This window comes from Phyllostomus hastatus, unplaced genomic scaffold (genome assembly GCF_019186645.2).
Source record: "Phyllostomus hastatus isolate PE091 unplaced genomic scaffold, TTU_PhHast_1.1 phas_scaffold_317, whole genome shotgun sequence".
Taxonomy (NCBI): domain Eukaryota; kingdom Metazoa; phylum Chordata; class Mammalia; order Chiroptera; family Phyllostomidae; genus Phyllostomus; species Phyllostomus hastatus.
Window position 1 is genome coordinate 27331001 of NW_025334023.1, and position 17483 is coordinate 27348483.

Here is a 17483-nt window from a genome sequence, read left to right on the forward strand (position 1 = left end):
GGCAGCAGGCAGCAAGGTCATCAATCAACGAGAGCAGCTGTATGAAGTGAAGTAACGTACCGTCGAGTGAGCAAGTGATGTATTCAGTTTCAGGAGTATAGAAAAAGGATGGTGATGAGGTCTAGTGGGTAAGAATCTTTTCTGAAAACATTTATAAATAATGAGGTTCACATGTAACTTCAGCTAAAATTCAAATAAAAATAAACAATATGTGATGCTCTAAATTTTCTTTATTTTCTAATAACTAAACTCTGCAAAATGCTCTATAACACTATTAAAAAAAAACTTAAACATTTGGGATGGAAATTAGACCCCATGTACCTATCCATCAAAACACTTCTGCATACACCATGCAAACACTTCTTAGAAGGTATTTAGCTTTGTGGAATTACTAACAGGTGATGGTACATTTTAATTCCATATAGCACAGTGAGAATTTACTCCAAGCATATAACTTTAAAATAAAACAACATACATTTCTTTTGAACCGTTTCAGATTAAATTGTTTTGTTTTTCCTAGAAGTTAAAACTAAGTGCAATTTCCTTTCCTCAGTCACAGCTGCAAGCTCACAGAAGTTCTGTATACCCGCTGCTCCTGGGATTCCTCGTCCAGCAAGGCTGAGAGTGAGAGTTTGTGTCATCAAAGGTAGAAGAGAGAATTGGCTAATTCCAAACTTGGTTCTTTGTGAATGCTTTGTGCCACGAGGAAGGTCAGCTTGTGTGCATACTGACACGGTGCTGGGACACTGATTAAACCCTGAGAAGAAAACATATGGGTGGTAATTAAGAGGATAATTTGTTCTTCGAAGTGATTTTTTCCCCTCAGATTCTTTCCTCTGCTAGTTACATATGAGATAGAATATGTTTGTGAAGAAACAATAACTAGACTCCAACAACAGAGGGCACCCAGCTCACTGGGAACTTGTGCTCACTGGGTGGAATGGGGTGGAGGCCCAGCTGGCTTCCTGGTGCTGGGAGCTGGGGGCTACCACACTTAGGGCTAATCTATGATTCTTCCGTTTTATGTTCCAAGGGCTTCTGAACGAATCTTGGCCTTGGATTCTGAGAGCAGCCCTTGGCCTCATGCACAGGCACACAGAAGAGGGCCAGGCCTACTACTTTCCCACCAGACCTCTGAGCTTGTTTCAACTTCCTCATCTGAAACATGGAAATAACAACACCCTCATTTCCTCAGAGGTTTGCATAAGATAATGAAAGTATATAATAAAGTCCTCTGGAAATTATAAGTACTAATGTATTAAGTTATTTCTATTTCATTTCTATGACAGACTGGGTTTCCTCCACTATGGACTCAGCAGTCATTCATTCATTCATTCCTCGTTTGTGAAAGTCTGGCATTGTGCCAGGTGTAGGGATAGAAAGGTAAACTAGGTAATAATTCCTGGGTGGGAAGCTTGAGTATTGGTACTCAAGTATTAGTAACAGCTGTAACTCACCGGCCAGTTGAAGTACAAGTGGCATAGCTTGAATGTAAGCCTCTGCATGTGGTCAGGCTTCAAGCCATTGTCATCGTAGATGACATTATAGTAAGTAGGATTCACAGTTCCCCGACAGGCAGCCTGGCTGACCAAGTAAAAGTCATACCTGAGGGGAAAATGAAATGAAAGTGAGAAAGAAGGCAAACAAAATAAGGCCAAACTTGAGCAAGACACAGCAAATGTTTTGTTAAAAATGGGTTTTCTAAGAGCACTTGCCATTCAGGACGCGTGGCTTCGGAATCCACCACAGTGCCAAGTGGCGGGTTCTGTAAGGTGTGGTTCCTTTCCACAAAGAATCGTGGCATGCACTTCTTCCTGACCACGATTACCGACAGTTTGGAGCTTAGAACCAGAAAGACAGAACAATAAGACAAAGAGAACTAAAACCAAGCCACACAGCCCTCTGTTTCTCTTATTTGGTAATTTTGAAGAGATACATGAATTAATAAATTCATTAGAAGAGCACTGCAAAAAGAAACAAAAAAACCCCCACCCCAATCTCTCCTCTCCCAGAGACACATATTATACAATTTTTAAATTAGGGATTGTCCTTATTTGCTGCAAAAATGTGGTAGGTCCAGTCACTGGCTAGTTTATATCATTTAAAGGGGACAGGGAGGAATGGTTGATAGGGCAATCAACTTCAATTAGCACTTCTAAAAAAGATTTTCCAGAATTACCTTTAGAGACAAGAATTTTTTTTCCATTAGCAATTGTCCCCCTAATTTTCACCTCCAGTCTTCCTCTCAGTGTCTGAATAGCAAAGGGACAGCCACAAGTCCCTCTGGCTCCTCGAACCGGCACTCCTGAACACACTCCTGAAAAGATGGATGGGCGGGCCAAGGACACACTTGGGCCAAATGCTGAATGAGGAGTGTTACAGTCAGTGTTTGGTAAAGCCAAGGCCAAATCCAAATATTGGTCATCACAGAAGGCACTTCTGGGATGCAGGGACCACTGTGAAATTTCATGGTGATCTCTGGATTAAATTTCAATGAAATTGGTCATGTTTCTGGTACTGAGGCTCACAAGTTGATGTCACAGTGCAAGAAAACGAACTCCTTGGCACTGTCGGCTATCCCCAAATGGCATCTTGTGATTCTGAATTCACCTGAGGTCAGTGAGGAGCAAGAGATTTTGGCTCTGACAGTTTGGATGCAGCTGAAGGTCATGCTGTCCCCGAGCTATTATGTTCTCCCGCCTAAGAGTCACTGATGAGGTCCAGACTTTGATCCTTTGTGGCTCTTGGCTGCGACACTTGGCCGATGGGGGTGACGGTGGTGTAACCCTACAGGTGGAGCACTATGCATGGCTTGGAAGAAGATGCTTTCTGAATATTTTAAGATTACCATCCTCCTCCATTTTCCAGTTCTAATAATTTTCTCACACTTGCCACTTGACATAAGCAATATTGTTCTGAAAATGCTGTATGAAACAGGGAGTCTAGAAATGTGACAGTGGAGCAGGGTGTCCGGTGTTTAGGACGGGCTGATTTCCAGATGTACCTCAGCGCTCACAGCACTCACAGGCCTCTCAGCACCTGCCATAGGCCTTAGCTGCGCAGCAGTGCCTGCACTGTAAAAGCTCAGCCCTGTGTGTGGATTTGGGCCTTGAATTTGAAACCATAGCTTATCTTTTCCCCATGGCATTTTTGTGCGTAGGAAGTGTCTTTACCAGCCAGTGGCCCTGCAGGCCTTCGGCTGAATCTCAGTGACAGCTGCTCTGTCTGGAGGAGGTCACCTGCCTTCTTCCAGGTGCCACCACCCCAGAGCCCCAAAGCTCACACCACCCAGGCTATTCACATCAAACCATCCTGAATACCCTCCAGCCTAGGGGAAATCAATTCATCCAGATGCAGAGACAGATAAATTTAACTGCATAAAAAAAGACATGCTGCCATATAGTAATTCTACTAGAGAATGATGAATGTGCTCTAACTGTGAAAAACAGCAATTTAATACCTTGTACTTGACCTTGCTTCTGTCACACTGCTCAGCAGCTGTGGTACTTCGTATTCGATAAGTGTTTTTAGTTGACCATTCCCCACACCATCACGGTACACAACAATCCGGGCTGGCAAATCCTGATTGTACTTGTACCATTTGTTGAGTGCTCCTGCAGAATTTGGTGTGAGAAGAAAATGACTTGTCTGATGCCAGCAAAGCATAAAATTCCCATTAAATATCAATGTTTAAATAAGCTTGCTATTTCAGACACTGTGAAATAGGGTGATACCTAATTTGGGTTGTATTTGCAATAACATAAAAACAGGTAAATTTAGGGAACATTCCTGCATCTTTGCTATTTGAGGAATCATAATGGTTTCTATGCCATAACAGATTCTTAAATGTAGCACATCACTTCAGTATAATTCTAATAGTTAAGCAATAAATTAAATTTTAATTCATACAATAGACATACAGATTCCCAAAAGCAAAGTGATACTAATGCAATTTCTTTAAGTCTTTAAATCCTCTCAATAAAAAGAGACTGAGTAATCTTAGGTTATTTCCTTCTCTAATGAGCACAAACATGAACACATAGGAAAGAACGTGGAGATCCCTCTGAAGGCATCTCTTCACACGGACTCACCCAAGTAGATTCCACGTCTCCCTGACAACATGGCTTTAAAAACCTTTCCACCCACTCTACTAGAAATCACCAAAAGAGCAGGGACTGGACAGTGACTCCTACCCAACAGAAACTTTACATGACCACTAAAAAAAAATTACCAGGTTTTGAAGTGAGGAGAAAGTAATAAAATAATGTAATAAAGATGTAATGATTTTGTGTATATATATTATATATACAATTGCATTAGTTTATTGTTCAGGAAATTCATTTTAGTTTGATAGAAGATCATGTATGTAACCAACACATATCACCAAATCTGCTTTTTTAGGAAAAAAAATCTTTACAACCCCTTACCCACCCACCCTGCCCCCCAAAATTTAAAGACCAGAAAACACAGCTCAGGGGAGGGGTTGGGAACCTTAAGCAGGCTGTGAAGGAGTTACAAAGCCAGATTTGGGCCAGGTCCCTCTTTCGGCTGCATCACACCCTTCCTTGCTGCTGTCTTCCCCATCTTCTCAGGCTGTTCCATACTTTACCCGCAGACATCCCCAAAGGCTTCTCTGCTATTTCTAGACCTAACACTGCTCTGTTGCAATCCTTGTTCCTGTAGGGTAGGTTTCTTCTGGCCTTGCAACTATTTGGCAGAGCCACTGGTATTTACAAACTCTCCCTCCTCCTGGCTTTCTGTTTATACAGGCAGGTGGCAATGTAAATTCTGCAGTCTGACTGTTAGCCTATGACAGGACACAGCCCTGGGGATCTCCAACAGGCTGCCAGCTGACTCAGGCAGGTTTGGGGAGGCTGCTTCCTCCTATCTGGTCTCCTACAGACATGTGGACCTCGGATCTGAAGGAATCGTCTTGCAGCCCACCACTTCTGCTATGGTTTTATTACCGGTCATGAAAACTTTTAAGCAATCTGCAATGTCAGTGGTTGTTCTCTGAAGGATACAGCGGGAAAACCACCTAAGGGAAGCAAAGAACATAAGTAAAGTTCAACTTCAAAATATCTACTATACACATGCATCAGGGTTAAACTAAGAAACATATTATGAGTAAAAATCAATGTTGCTCATAATTTTGTATATGCTATAGGATCACAATTATATTAAAAACTCACCCTCCTCCAAAATGAAATTTATCAAAAAGAGAAACTAAAGTGATGTGCTGACATCAGACACATGTGGGTTCAAATCCTGGCTGGTACACTCATCAACCCCTGACTTTACTATGTAAACCTAAACTTCTGTTTCCTACTGGTAACAAGGAAATTCACAAGATGGTATGACAGTTTCCACCTCATGCTATTGTTGTAAAAATTAAATTATATTTATATTGTTTAGCATAGTACTTGACACATAATAAGCAATAGAGGCCTCTATGCTATGATTATAAAGGAATTTATTAGTTTAGCAGGTCTTCTACTTTCAAAATAGTCAAAGATTTCTCAAGCACAAACTTCCACTTCTATTAGAAAGCCCCTTAGGCTTTCAATCTTAACATGATTACCTTGTTTAGATTTCAGACATAAGCCTTCTTGCTAAAGTCATTAATTAATTTAAAGCACTCAGAAAATGAAGATCATGACAGAAATAAGCATGCTATTGACACTGCTGTAGTTCTCCGCATACATGCAACAGTAATGATGCAGTCAGCATGCTGCTAACCAGCTGGATGGTCTTTATCTGCCTGGTTAGGGAAGTGACACACACAACAGGGATCTCTTTCAGCCTGGAATGAAGTCAGAGTCACTCCGCTGTTTTTCCTGTTTCCCACATTCCCAAATACATACCCAACCACAAATTTAATGGAGCAAATCCAACAGCTTAAGTCTAGGAAGAAGAAATTTTGCCAACAGCTCCTTCAACCTCAAAACATGGAATAGTGACAAATATCGAAACAATTCTAAGAACTATAATTTAATAAGAACTCTGAGTTCATATTTAACATTGGCCCTAATCTTGCCTATGTTTCTAATAGCTGTGTGAACAACCACCGTATCAAATGTCTGTGAGCATTAAGAATGATAAAATAGTCACAAGCATGTACTGAACATTTAAATGGAATAAGAGGCAGATTAGGATACAAGTCCAGGCAATCTGATTCTTAACTGCTGGACATAATCCATGTAAAGTTTCTAGTACAATGCCTAAGAGAGTGCAGAAGTTAGAAAATAAATGCGCAAGAATTTCTACAAAGCCATCATTTTAGGAATATGACTGGTATATGAGCAATAGCTTGTTCTAATGTATGTATAAAATTTTTTTAATGAGGCTATGTATCACCCCAATATTATCAATCACATTTATATATGCAAGTATAATTTATGACTATAACTATTCCTATTTCTTAAATGAGTAAAGAATACAAACTATTCCTTGCTGTATAGTCTTTAATTAAACCACAATTAATAGTCTAGATAGTAGAAGAATATGTTAGGCTAATTTTAAAACTACCTGGTGATTCTGAGGTTAACACTGGCCACGAATCCAACCACCATGATCCCCTTGTTGAATGCATCTTTACAGACATCAATGCCAACTACCATCAGGGACTTTAACTGTAAAATTAAATTTTTCATGATTTAATGGGGTGAGGTATTATTTCCCCCAAACAATGAGTTAATATGAAATTGAAAAAAAAAATATTGCCCTGGCCATTACAGCTCAGTAAATTTAGTGTTGGCCTGTGAACCAAAGGGTCACTGGTTCAGATCCCCGTTGGGGCACACGCCTGGATTGCAGGCTATGTTCCCGGTATAAGGTGCACAAGAGGCAACCGCACACTGATGTTTCTCTCCCTCTCTTTCTCTTTGCCTTCCCCTCTCACTAAAAATAAACAAATAAAATCTTTAAAAAATATATTTCTACTTATTTAATAATTCATGTAAAGCAGGTGCCAGGGAGGTGAAGGTCCAGGTAAGGCAGATTATTAAACTGGAAGCCAAAGAGACCGAAAGATGAGGGGAAGAATATGATATACACTTTGCTTAAAAGACTCACTAGAGTCCAAAATAGCAACCATCCTGTGTGGAGAAGGTCAGGGGCCATTGGTGGTTCAAAAGATTCTAGGACAGTGGTCAGTCCATTTACCCCCTGCCTCCAGGATGAAGGAATCTGAAGAGGAATTCCATTCCTCTTTCTTCAGAGCTCTAAGGAATCCTCATCCTCACCTGGCTCTGCACCTCCAGGGGAGCTGCTGGGGGTCCCCCCATATACTCTGCTCCTGGAAACATAAAGCGATAGCCAATTGTTCCTTATTTCTCACCCCCTCACTTCCTCCCACATTGGCAACGGTTCAAGAAAGAGAGAGAATTTTCTCAGTTTCCGACAGAACTTGGAGGCTGAGCTCACAGACTCTGCCAGTTCTCTGAGGTCTGGGAGGCCCATCCAGGGTGCAAGGCTATTCCGACAGTTAGTGCCTTGTGAAATCAGGTAAAGGCAGAGCCCATGGGAGAGATTTTAAATAGCTGCCAGAAGGCTCCAAATCAAGTTTCTCCAAGTCTATGCCAAACTAGACTCTCTTTCGTGAAATATCTGTTACCGGCTTAACCGAAGCTCCCTGAGAGCTGGGGCCATGCCTTGCACAACTTCACAGTGGCTTGTGCCCCGCCAAAACTCAGAGGAGAGGCTCAACAAGGAAAACAAATGCTTCTGGGGTCACGCAAAAATATTGCTTACTTTGGTTTAACTTTTAAAATGAATTAATCAATTGGTGGATTACTAAAAGGAAAAGAGTGACAGGCTCCTCACAGGAATCTCGACAGCCCACAGCTCGCCTCCGAGCTTACAGGTCATCTGCATGGCGATCTTGGAGGCGATGCTCATCATCATTCCCTGTTTACTCAAGGTGTGAACCCGCACACACTGGCTTGGGACAGGGCAGTCGCAGCTCAAGTATTTTTTAATGGACTCGTAATAGCTCTGCTGATTGGAAGGCAGAATACACATTACCTAAAAACAAAACAAACAAAAAGTCAATTTACTTATGCTTAGAAATAGCTTTATAAAGAAAAATTGAATACATCGATTCTCCAAACATCTTTTGCCCTTAAGTCCTCAAGAAGCAAAAATGAACATGCCTACAGGTCTTTAAACTTTGACAATTAAGGCCATTTGAAAGGTCTTCTCATCAGCCATCCACTCCACCAAGCCCCATTCCAGTCTCACCTTACCCATCACCCTTGGCTTTCCCTTCCCCTCTCTGATTTGATTCTGTTAGTGCCCTCAAGTTCCCTTCTAACCTAGCTCATCCTCCAGCTCCCTCCCCTTTTGGCCATGCCCTTCTCCTATGGCTCTCCGGCTCTCATCCCCTCTGCCCCCCAGCTTCACCCGCAGAGAGGAATTGGCTTACAATGTAGTATGTTTCCCATTAGGAACTGAACGACCAAAATTAAGGAAAACATTTTTTTTTTTGTTCACTGGTACTTGAAAATGGGGCTATGGGAAATGGGAAAATAAAGAGAAAGAAACTTAAGATACGCTGGTATTTTTTAGTTTCACCCATTTCTGTCACTGCCCCTGTTTCTTATCAGGTTTCCCTCATAGAAGGATCTTCCCTGGACTACCTCCATCTCCTTTCTATCTCCTGTTCTCTACCTTCAAAAACCCCTAAATTATAGAAAAGATAGGCACTCTCGTGATTAGCAAAAGAAAACAAATGAAGTGATTTTTTTTCACCTACATTTCTGTTCAAAATCATAATCCCAAGGGCTAAAATTATTTACAATTAATTATATGAAGTGGGGAAAAGTGTTTTTAAGTTGTCAGCAAAATTCTCTTAGGAGCCTTCTTTCCTTTCATCCTGTGAGTTTGGGGCCAAGCAAGCTAGGTGACAGAACAAGGCAGGAGCCCGATGGGACCAGGGCTGAAAGAAGAGGAAGCCAAGTGAGACTTGTCACACATCAAGGTCGGAGAAGCAAGGAAATGTTTGGTGAATAACAGCAGCCGAGTTTCTCTCTATCAGAGGAGGGGGGTACACGTTTGGAAAGGGAGAATGCCTTCCTGTGATATTGAGTTGGAACTGGAGGTGTGAACATGTGTTTAATATACACATAGATGCACAGAGTAATAAAATAGGTGTAGTTGTGCATGATGTGTATGTGTGTATGTACACATAAACACATGCATACAAGTATTTGCCCTCATCTGCCCACTGGGACAGCCTGCAACAGTGACACTCCAGGAGCAAATGAGTGCATCCAATGCCCAGACCTTGGTTTCCAAATACTCTTCTCCATCTGGAGGAATCAGGGCTCATGAGAGAAACTTCTGATTCCAGAGCTGGGCAGCAAAACTTCAGGGTTAACCTAAATATCTTATTGTGCCAGGCCATAAGGGCATGTTCCAAGAAAATTGGGGAAATGTCTAAAGGCTTGAATGGGGCTCTCAAAGGAAAACTCAGGGACAATCTTGGCATCAAAATAAATAATAGCAGTCATGGGCTTTAAGTTAGTAAATAGGAATGCATAATGATATAAATAGATGAACAAAGAAATGAAGAGTAAAGGAAGCTTTTCTTTATAATCTAATGCCACCTGATAAGTGTAGAAGGAAGTATGGAATTACAACGCCAACACTGGCAACCATCAGAGTATTAACGGATTCAGACCAGAACGACCAACGGAGTGCTCGCTTCGGCAGCACGTGTACTGAAACTGGGACGATTCAGAGATCAGTATGGCCTCTGTGCAAGGACGACACACAAATCTGTGAAGTGTTTCATATGTTTAAACACATGTATTTATAACAGCAACAAAACAGAACTACCAATGGATTCTAAAATGAGTGTATGAAAGTTTGATGAGGAACAGATACTCACATAGTCCCAAAGTACCTCCCTACGAAAACAAACCAACCCTAATTAATTACAAAGAGAAAAAGAATAACTTGACAGTGGAAACTTGACCAATACCACCTTAATCAGTGGGGTACCTGGTAGGATGCAGTAAAAACAAAGAAATCATACTCCTGCCAAAAGTGCATAACCTGAATTTAATCAAAAGGAAACATCAGACAAACCCAAATTGAGGGACATTATATACATAACTGGTCCACAGTCTTCAAAATTAGGTGGTCATGAAAGGCGAGGAAAAACGATGGAACTGTTCCAGATTGCACATGAGACTGAAGAGACGGGACCACTAAGTACAACACATTAGATCCTCTCACTAGAGAGGACATGTTTGAGATAAAGGGAGGAATGTTCAGAGTCTGTGGATCAGCTGGTCATACTGTCTCTTGGTGTTGATGGTTGTTTTATGGTTCTCAGAAGAGCAACTTCATTTGCAGGGAATATGCACTAAAGTATTCAAGGGTAATAGAACATCATGTCTGTAACTTAATCTCAAATAGTTTTGGAAAAAAATAGCTATAAATATATAGAACAATAAATGATTGATAGAAAGAAACATAGAAAATGATAAAGCAAATACGATAAAATGTCAACAATTTGGGATTCTGAGTGAAGAGTATATGGGAGTTTTTGTACCAGCAACTTTTCTGTAAGTTTGATTTTATTTTTTAAATAAAAAAATAAATGCTCAGAGTGTGAGAATTTCCTTTGTCCAATATCACATCCTCATGGGCCATATTTTTTGTGTATTTGACTAAAAGAGCGACAGTGTTTTGCATGAGATATGAGTGGGAATGCTGGGAGCTGGGATGAATGAGCTAGGGAGGTAAGACGAGGAGACAGGACAGGAAAAGCGCTGCATTACAGTGAGAGGCTGAGACCACGGAGAAAAGCACACCCTCCCAAGAAACAGGAACGGGTGAGATATTTTTAAGAACAGGGAAGTCCATTTTAACTTGTCTGCAATGTTGAAATGTGATGTCATTATTCCTTGGCCCCAAACCCTCTGCAAAGTCAGCTTCACACCACACACACACACACACACACACACACACACACACACACTCCTACCTACTCTGGCAAATGAGGCAATTGTGGAAATCCCACAGGGTGATACAACACAGGAGGAAATGGCACTCACAAAAGATGAAACACACCCAGGAGGGCAAGAATTCAGAGGAAGCAGAACTATGGGGTCATAGGTGACATGGAAAAACCTAGGTGACATGGAACACAGGTGACACAACATTTAAGGGATACAATAGAAGTTAATTTATCTTAAATCTTAAGTGAAAGATGACTCCCCCAATAAGTGAAAAAATACATAGACATCCCAGAGGCTAATATGGGGGTAACCACAAGAATTTTAAAATAAATACTAGAAATATGAAAGAGAAATGAAATATTGATTAAAATACAAAGATTAATACTTTCTTGGGTACTTGGGGAAATACACAGTAATTTATAAACACATCATGAGAGACTGTGTTTAGATTCTTTCAATACTCTCATATATATTGAAAAATAAAAATTATATATCAAAACACAAAATGACCCTGTACTCACCAACTGAACATCAGGACCAACATGTTTCTGTATGGCACCAAGAAATGCAGCTGGATTTTCTTGTACTTTCATGCTACATAAAAAGAGTAATTTTGAACATATAAAATTCTTCTCTAAGTAGCACATAATCATATGGAGTTAAAATAATACAAATGGATCTTTATAACAGATTAGAAATTTGAGAAAAAATTATTAGAGAAAAGTGACTAACTTTTGAGTCTAAAATTGTATCTCCCACTACAAGACATGCCAGAAAAATTTAATAATCATTTATATTAGCTTTAAAATAGTTTGGTGGCAAATAAAAATTTTGGAATTGTACAGAATCCCTACAATTAATAATTCTGCTGCTCAAAATGAGGTTGAAAATGAACTTTTAAAATCACAAGTCACAATATCAAGTGTCTGAAATGAGATTTAAATTAAACTAAGATTAAGATTTCTCTAATACCAAATCTCCATAAGAACTTTAAAATGAATGTTTCAAAAATCATCAGGTTAATGAGACCAAGATGTTCAGCTATTCTTGAATCTGTATGATTCAGACTAAAAGATTTTCTTTTCTTCCATGATAGCTTGTTTGGAGCCTGGAATATTTAGCCTTCGTCAATCAAACAGTGAGCAAGTTCTTACCAATTATCTGTTCTGTGCTTATACCAATTTATGGGGCAGAGGCTACAGGAATGATTCCCACACACAGGAATTTATAAATCCACTTTCTTCATGTAGAATCAACCTCTCTCAAGTGTGTATGATTGCCTGGACCGATTCCCAGTGGCCTTTTAAAACTTGCCCACCAGGGGGCAGGACCACTGTCTCCTACTTGCGGATTCCAACCAGCTGTAGGAATGGCTTAACAGCTCTTAAAACAACTCAATGTTTGTGACTTTTCCAATTCAATCTCTTGAATCAGATGCAACCACTATCTTACTGTCCATTCCTTCTAAAGTCATCACTATGCATATAAATACAACAGGTAAATGGATACTTCATGGGGGGTGGAGGGTGGGAGGGAAGAATGGGATCAAATACAGACTTTCAAATAAAACGGCAGGAACAGAAGATGGACACAAGCTTGCTCATGGAACTGGTGTGCGAAAGATGCCAGCCCAGGGTCTGCTGACCGTGGCTTCTTACATTAATCTTTTCCTGCTTTATTAACTAGTTTATAGTTTAAGAGAAATTAGAGCAAGTGAAACTTGAACCAGGCAATCTGTTAACATATTTGCTAAGAGGAGAATTCTAAACTATGGTATAAAATGAGACTGGGGCTATCTGTGGTTTTCAACAATGCGTGCACTGCTGATGTAATTAATGAGCAGCCCTGTGTTCAAAGAATAATTTCCCACCCTGCCAATGAGGACATCTGCATCTCCACCATAACAAAGGAAAAAAGTGTCTATTGATCCTTACTAAGTATATCAAGCTCAGTAAACAAGGCATGACCAACTTCATGACTTTCCTAAAGCAAAGCAATATTCAGTTTGGAGCGTGCTTGTGTGTGTGTGGACCCCTGACTAGACTGAAAGCAACTTCTGTGTCTTTCTCATCCCTTCAAACTGGCACAGTGTCTAACCCACAGCAGATACTCAATAAGTGTTCAAAAACTAAACGAAGGGCCTTGGTTTAATCAGAAAACTGTCTAAATGACTAATTTTATTCTATAGTAACAATCAAAAAAGTTTATTTCAGATCTATGTTTACATTTAATTTTAAAGCCTAAAATGTATGAAATGAGCCAGGAAATGCAACTTTATTTTTTTAAATATCCTGTTTGCTGTTAAGTCTTATAGGTAATTAATATGAGAGAATTAAAGAAAAAAAAGTTGAGTAGGTAATATATGGATTTATACCTGAACTAGCACTGAAAAAACTTCAAGATAATGAGACTATTGCCTAAAAACTGGAAAAAAAAACATTTTACAAAGACCAACATAAAATATATTTTAACTGTATAAAATTTAATCATAGCAAAAATGTATTTACTTACAACTGTTTTCTTGGCACTTCAAATTAGGAAACTTTACTAAGATAAAGAAGCTTTTATAGGTACCTCAGGCCTTATTTCCTAGCTTCTAACCGAACCAAATTAATATATTAAAGGGGTTGGGATGATTTTCAGTGTATTCTCACATTTTGGGGTAGTTCACATTAAATCCCATAGAAATTCCAACTCTTCTTAAGCAGCTCAGAAAGTTCTCAGTCACATTTTCAGCTCTGTTGCTACATATAATCAACCATTTATTCAGAGATTTTGCACTTAAAATCTTGCAAGTTCGAATATCCTTGGACCAATCAGCAGCAGACATGGGTTGACACTGAGAAAAATAATGATCATGACAGAGTTGAACACATTTATTCAGAAAGCAATTCAATAAAGACAGTGAAGATGGCCCACATTTATCCTAAGAGAACTATTTGTTATTCAGACTCAAAACATCTATACAAGCACTGCATTATTTAAACAGAATGTATGTGCTGCCCGGGAGTGGAGGCATCTGAGCACCATCCCAGGTCAGCCACTGCATGGCTGCAGAGCCTTAGACAAGTCCCTTTACTTCACAGGCCTCCACTGTGTGAAAAAAAAAATTGTCTGGTTCAAAGACCTCTAGGTTCCTTTCCAGCTCTAAGAATCTCTGACCTTTATTACGAATGGCAGCTCAGGCAAGTAGGCTGTCCAGTTTGATTTCTTTAGGCATCTAGATCGCTCAAATAGAAAATGCTGATTACTGATACTCCAGGTCCTCATACTAAAACTAACAACCCTACAAGGCAGTTAAGAATATATTTATGCAAGGAGCAGCTACACCTAGGAGCAAAGATGAGGCCAGGACACAAGCTCTTCGCCCACTCTTGGAAGGTTCCCCAGGTGACTAGAAAGACAAGCTCAAGCTCCCTGCACTGAAGAGGGGACTTTAGACTGGGCACACTGGCCCCTAGCCTTCTACGTACATCCATGGCCTAGAAGTGAATGGAAATGTCCTTGGTATCCTGAGCCTGGAAGAGCCACTGTTAGAATTTAAAAGAAACACACTATAATCTAATTCCTTGTTGCTCAAAGTGTTGTCTTGGAGCAGCATGGCTCTCTCCTGAGAGCTTGTTAGAAATACGGAGTCCTGGGCCCCATCCCAGACCCTCTGAATCAGAATCTGCATTTTAGTAAGTTCCCAGGTGATTCATCTGCACATGAATGTTTAAGAAGCCTTGTAATCCCCTTGTTTTACAGACCCCAAAGCTGTGGTAGAGAGAGGTTATGGAGTCAGCTGGTGGCAGTGACAGGTTTAGAATGCTGGTCTTCTTGACATTGCAACCAGAGTACTTTTCACCAAGCACTCTGACTTCCAACCACCCGCCATCCTTGCTAGGCAGGGACTCCACTCCAGGAAGAGACCTTAGGCTGAGTATGGAGGGGAAGGGTTAGCCCCTCCATTGAGGGTTCTATCTAGAGCCAAGGTTTATTCCCTCCCTTTATAGCCCGTATGAGAAGAGTCACGCCCTCTCACCTACACTCCTACCTGTTATGGGCTGACGAAAGACCCAGGACAAATGCCCACGGCCCACCCTGAGGTCTGTGAACCTTTAGTTTACTCATTTCCTAGAACCCAATCTCAGAAAAGCAGAATTGGTCAAGAAGTCGATGACCCAGTCACATCTAGGCATCTACCGCCACCTTGAGGAGGTTTCTTATTGGGTTCTCCCATTTTTACGTTCCTTCTATGGAGCCCTGTTTCCATGTGAAAAAAATGCAAAAAAAAAAAAAAAGCTGACAAATAGAAGACTTTACTTATAGAGATAATGAGACAGGTCATTTTAATGTTTAAATTTATATCCTGCTTCATATGTAGAGCTAAAATTGAGCTTCTTTTTACTGATTCCTGACCAAGATCCTAATGGGGGACTACATTTTAGTACTTTAGATAATTATGTGTGGTTTTGTTTTGTACTGTTTTTATAAGTTGGTTTTTTTTAAGCTTCTCCAATAAGTTTTTGGTAATTTAGAATAGATTATCAAAAAGAAATGGTGAAAAACTCTCCATGCTGCCAACACAAACCAACTGCTGCTTAGTTTAAACTAATGTTTAAACATGTCAGTTCATTATATCAAATAGGGCAAGAAGAGAGCCTTTAAAATGAATAAAATATAATTGAATTTTAAAATGGGAAAAGTAGAAATGTGATGCCCAATTCTGTATGAAATAGATTCACTTCTTCCACTGAAGCCCTAAAGAACCAATGATTGGCCTCTTCAAGTTTCCGAACATTGTTTCCCCTAAATGCTATGGCTGGGGATGAGATCTGTGTGAATTTCTTCATGTTTATGCCAACTGAGCAGTATTTTATTTTGGGATAAAAACAACTCTGATATCAAGAAACATAATTTACTGAAATTAACCTTCACCAGCCAGCAGAATTTTCCCAGGTACTATGATTTTTCTTTCTTTTTTTTTTTTTTTAGTGACATAAGAATACAATACTCAATAGTAAGTGGGCATGTTTTAATTACAATGGCTTGAAATGCCATTTTTAATGTGTCTTTAAATGTGACACGTTGCACTGACTGAGTATGGAGGGGAAGGGTTAGCCCCCAAAGGTTAGCCCCCAAGGGTTAGCTCCAAATCATGTGCTCTGGGGGCCGCTAAGCCCACACAAGTACACTGAAATTGAAGAGGAAAAGAGAGGGGAGTTCGAGGTTTAGGACAAAGGAAGCACAAGAACACATTCACGGAGAAACCAAATGAACATTACAAGCCCACTCAGTCACTCTGGCATGTGATCAAACTTACACACAGTCAAGCAGTTACTGTTAAATAAAAATAAAATCACAGCACTCACTATGTGGCCTTGCACTAATATTTTTTCTGAAGGCACAACCCGGCCAGTCAGTGACATCTGGCATCCGAAATGCAGCCCCCAGGTCTCCAGCTCAAAACGAGCATCCTTGTTTCTGTTGATAGAGTTGAGTGTTAAGTTCCTAAAGTGCTTCTTTTCTAAAGAATTGTAATCATTAGAGACAATTGTAACTTACTGAATTATTCAGAGGCTGATTTTTTTTAGGATTCTTGACTTCTATTTCTACTCACTAATTCTTTTTCCTCCTGAAAGAATTATGGGCATGAGATCTGGGACTTGCAGGGACGGAAAAGGCTCCCAGGGTGCACGCTAGCTGGAGAAATGGGCCTTGGAGCCAGACAGACCAGGGCTTACCTTCTACTGCTGACATTTAAGAATACATGACCCTGATCAGACTTTTAATTTTACATTACTGATCTGTGGTTTTCTTATTGGCAAAATGTATGGATTATAAAACTAGCTACTTCATAAGGCTGATGTGAAGACTAAATATGATGATACACGGCAAATACCACAGTGCCTGGCAGATGCTGTGTGCTCAACAACATACTATTCCAGATAATAAACTTAGTAAAGAGATATTGTGGAGTCTCTGGATGTGGAAACGTCTTCTGGGAATAACTGAATTTGTGGCTTGAGAGTAGATAGAGGATGATACAGAAAAGGAGCACTAGAACTTTATGCTTCAGAAGAGTCACAGGATAGACTGGACAGTGGGAAGACTAAGAGGGAAATACTAGTATTAGCAATAATAACTACTTTATTTATCTTCATAGTACATTGAGGTTATAACTTAATGAGCTTTAATCATAGTTCATGTATTATCTCACTGGATTATCATATATATCATAGATTATGATATATATGGTCACCGCTACCAGCTGTGAGCTCCTTGAGGAGAGCAGTCATGCTGACTTTGGGCTCTGGCATGTGTTGTACCGTAGCCAGTACATGGTGAACCAGATGCTCACAGAAGAGACTGATGTAATTCATGCTTTTATTCACCTATCAAAGCTTCCCCTCTCTCTTTAGGGAAGCTCAAACCTCTCTACCACTGCCTCTCCACAACTCAAGCTCATTATTTCCATCAACTCATGTTACATTTAGTCTAATCCTAATGACTACTTTGAGTTCATTATTT

The 17483-nt window shown here is 40.0% G+C and overlaps 1 protein-coding gene and 1 non-coding gene across 5 annotated transcripts in view; one reads left to right on the forward strand and one right to left on the reverse strand.

Annotated features, from left to right (window-relative positions):
• Positions 1–219: 219 nt before the first annotated feature.
• PIWIL4 (piwi like RNA-mediated gene silencing 4) overlaps positions 220–17483 on the reverse strand; it is a 65723-nt gene continuing 48459 nt past the window's right edge. For all 4 annotated transcript variants that reach the window (XM_045818089.1, XM_045818091.1, XM_045818090.1 and 1 more), the window contains 10 exons: positions 16325–16436; positions 13625–13809; positions 11492–11564; positions 7825–8025; positions 6529–6632; positions 4968–5038; positions 3461–3614; positions 1716–1841; positions 1458–1605; positions 220–757 (listed from right to left, as the gene is read on the reverse strand). In XM_045818089.1, coding sequence (XP_045674045.1) covers positions 641–757; positions 1458–1605; positions 1716–1841; positions 3461–3614; positions 4968–5038; positions 6529–6632; positions 7825–8025; positions 11492–11564; positions 13625–13809; positions 16325–16436 — 1291 coding nt within the window. In that variant the 3' untranslated portion in view covers positions 220–640. The remainder of the gene's footprint in view (positions 758–1457; positions 1606–1715; positions 1842–3460; positions 3615–4967; positions 5039–6528; positions 6633–7824; positions 8026–11491; positions 11565–13624; positions 13810–16324; positions 16437–17483) is intronic.
• Positions 9699–9802, forward strand: LOC123805667. The gene has a single exon (XR_006783331.1). It is a non-coding gene; the product is annotated as a U6 spliceosomal RNA (small nuclear RNA).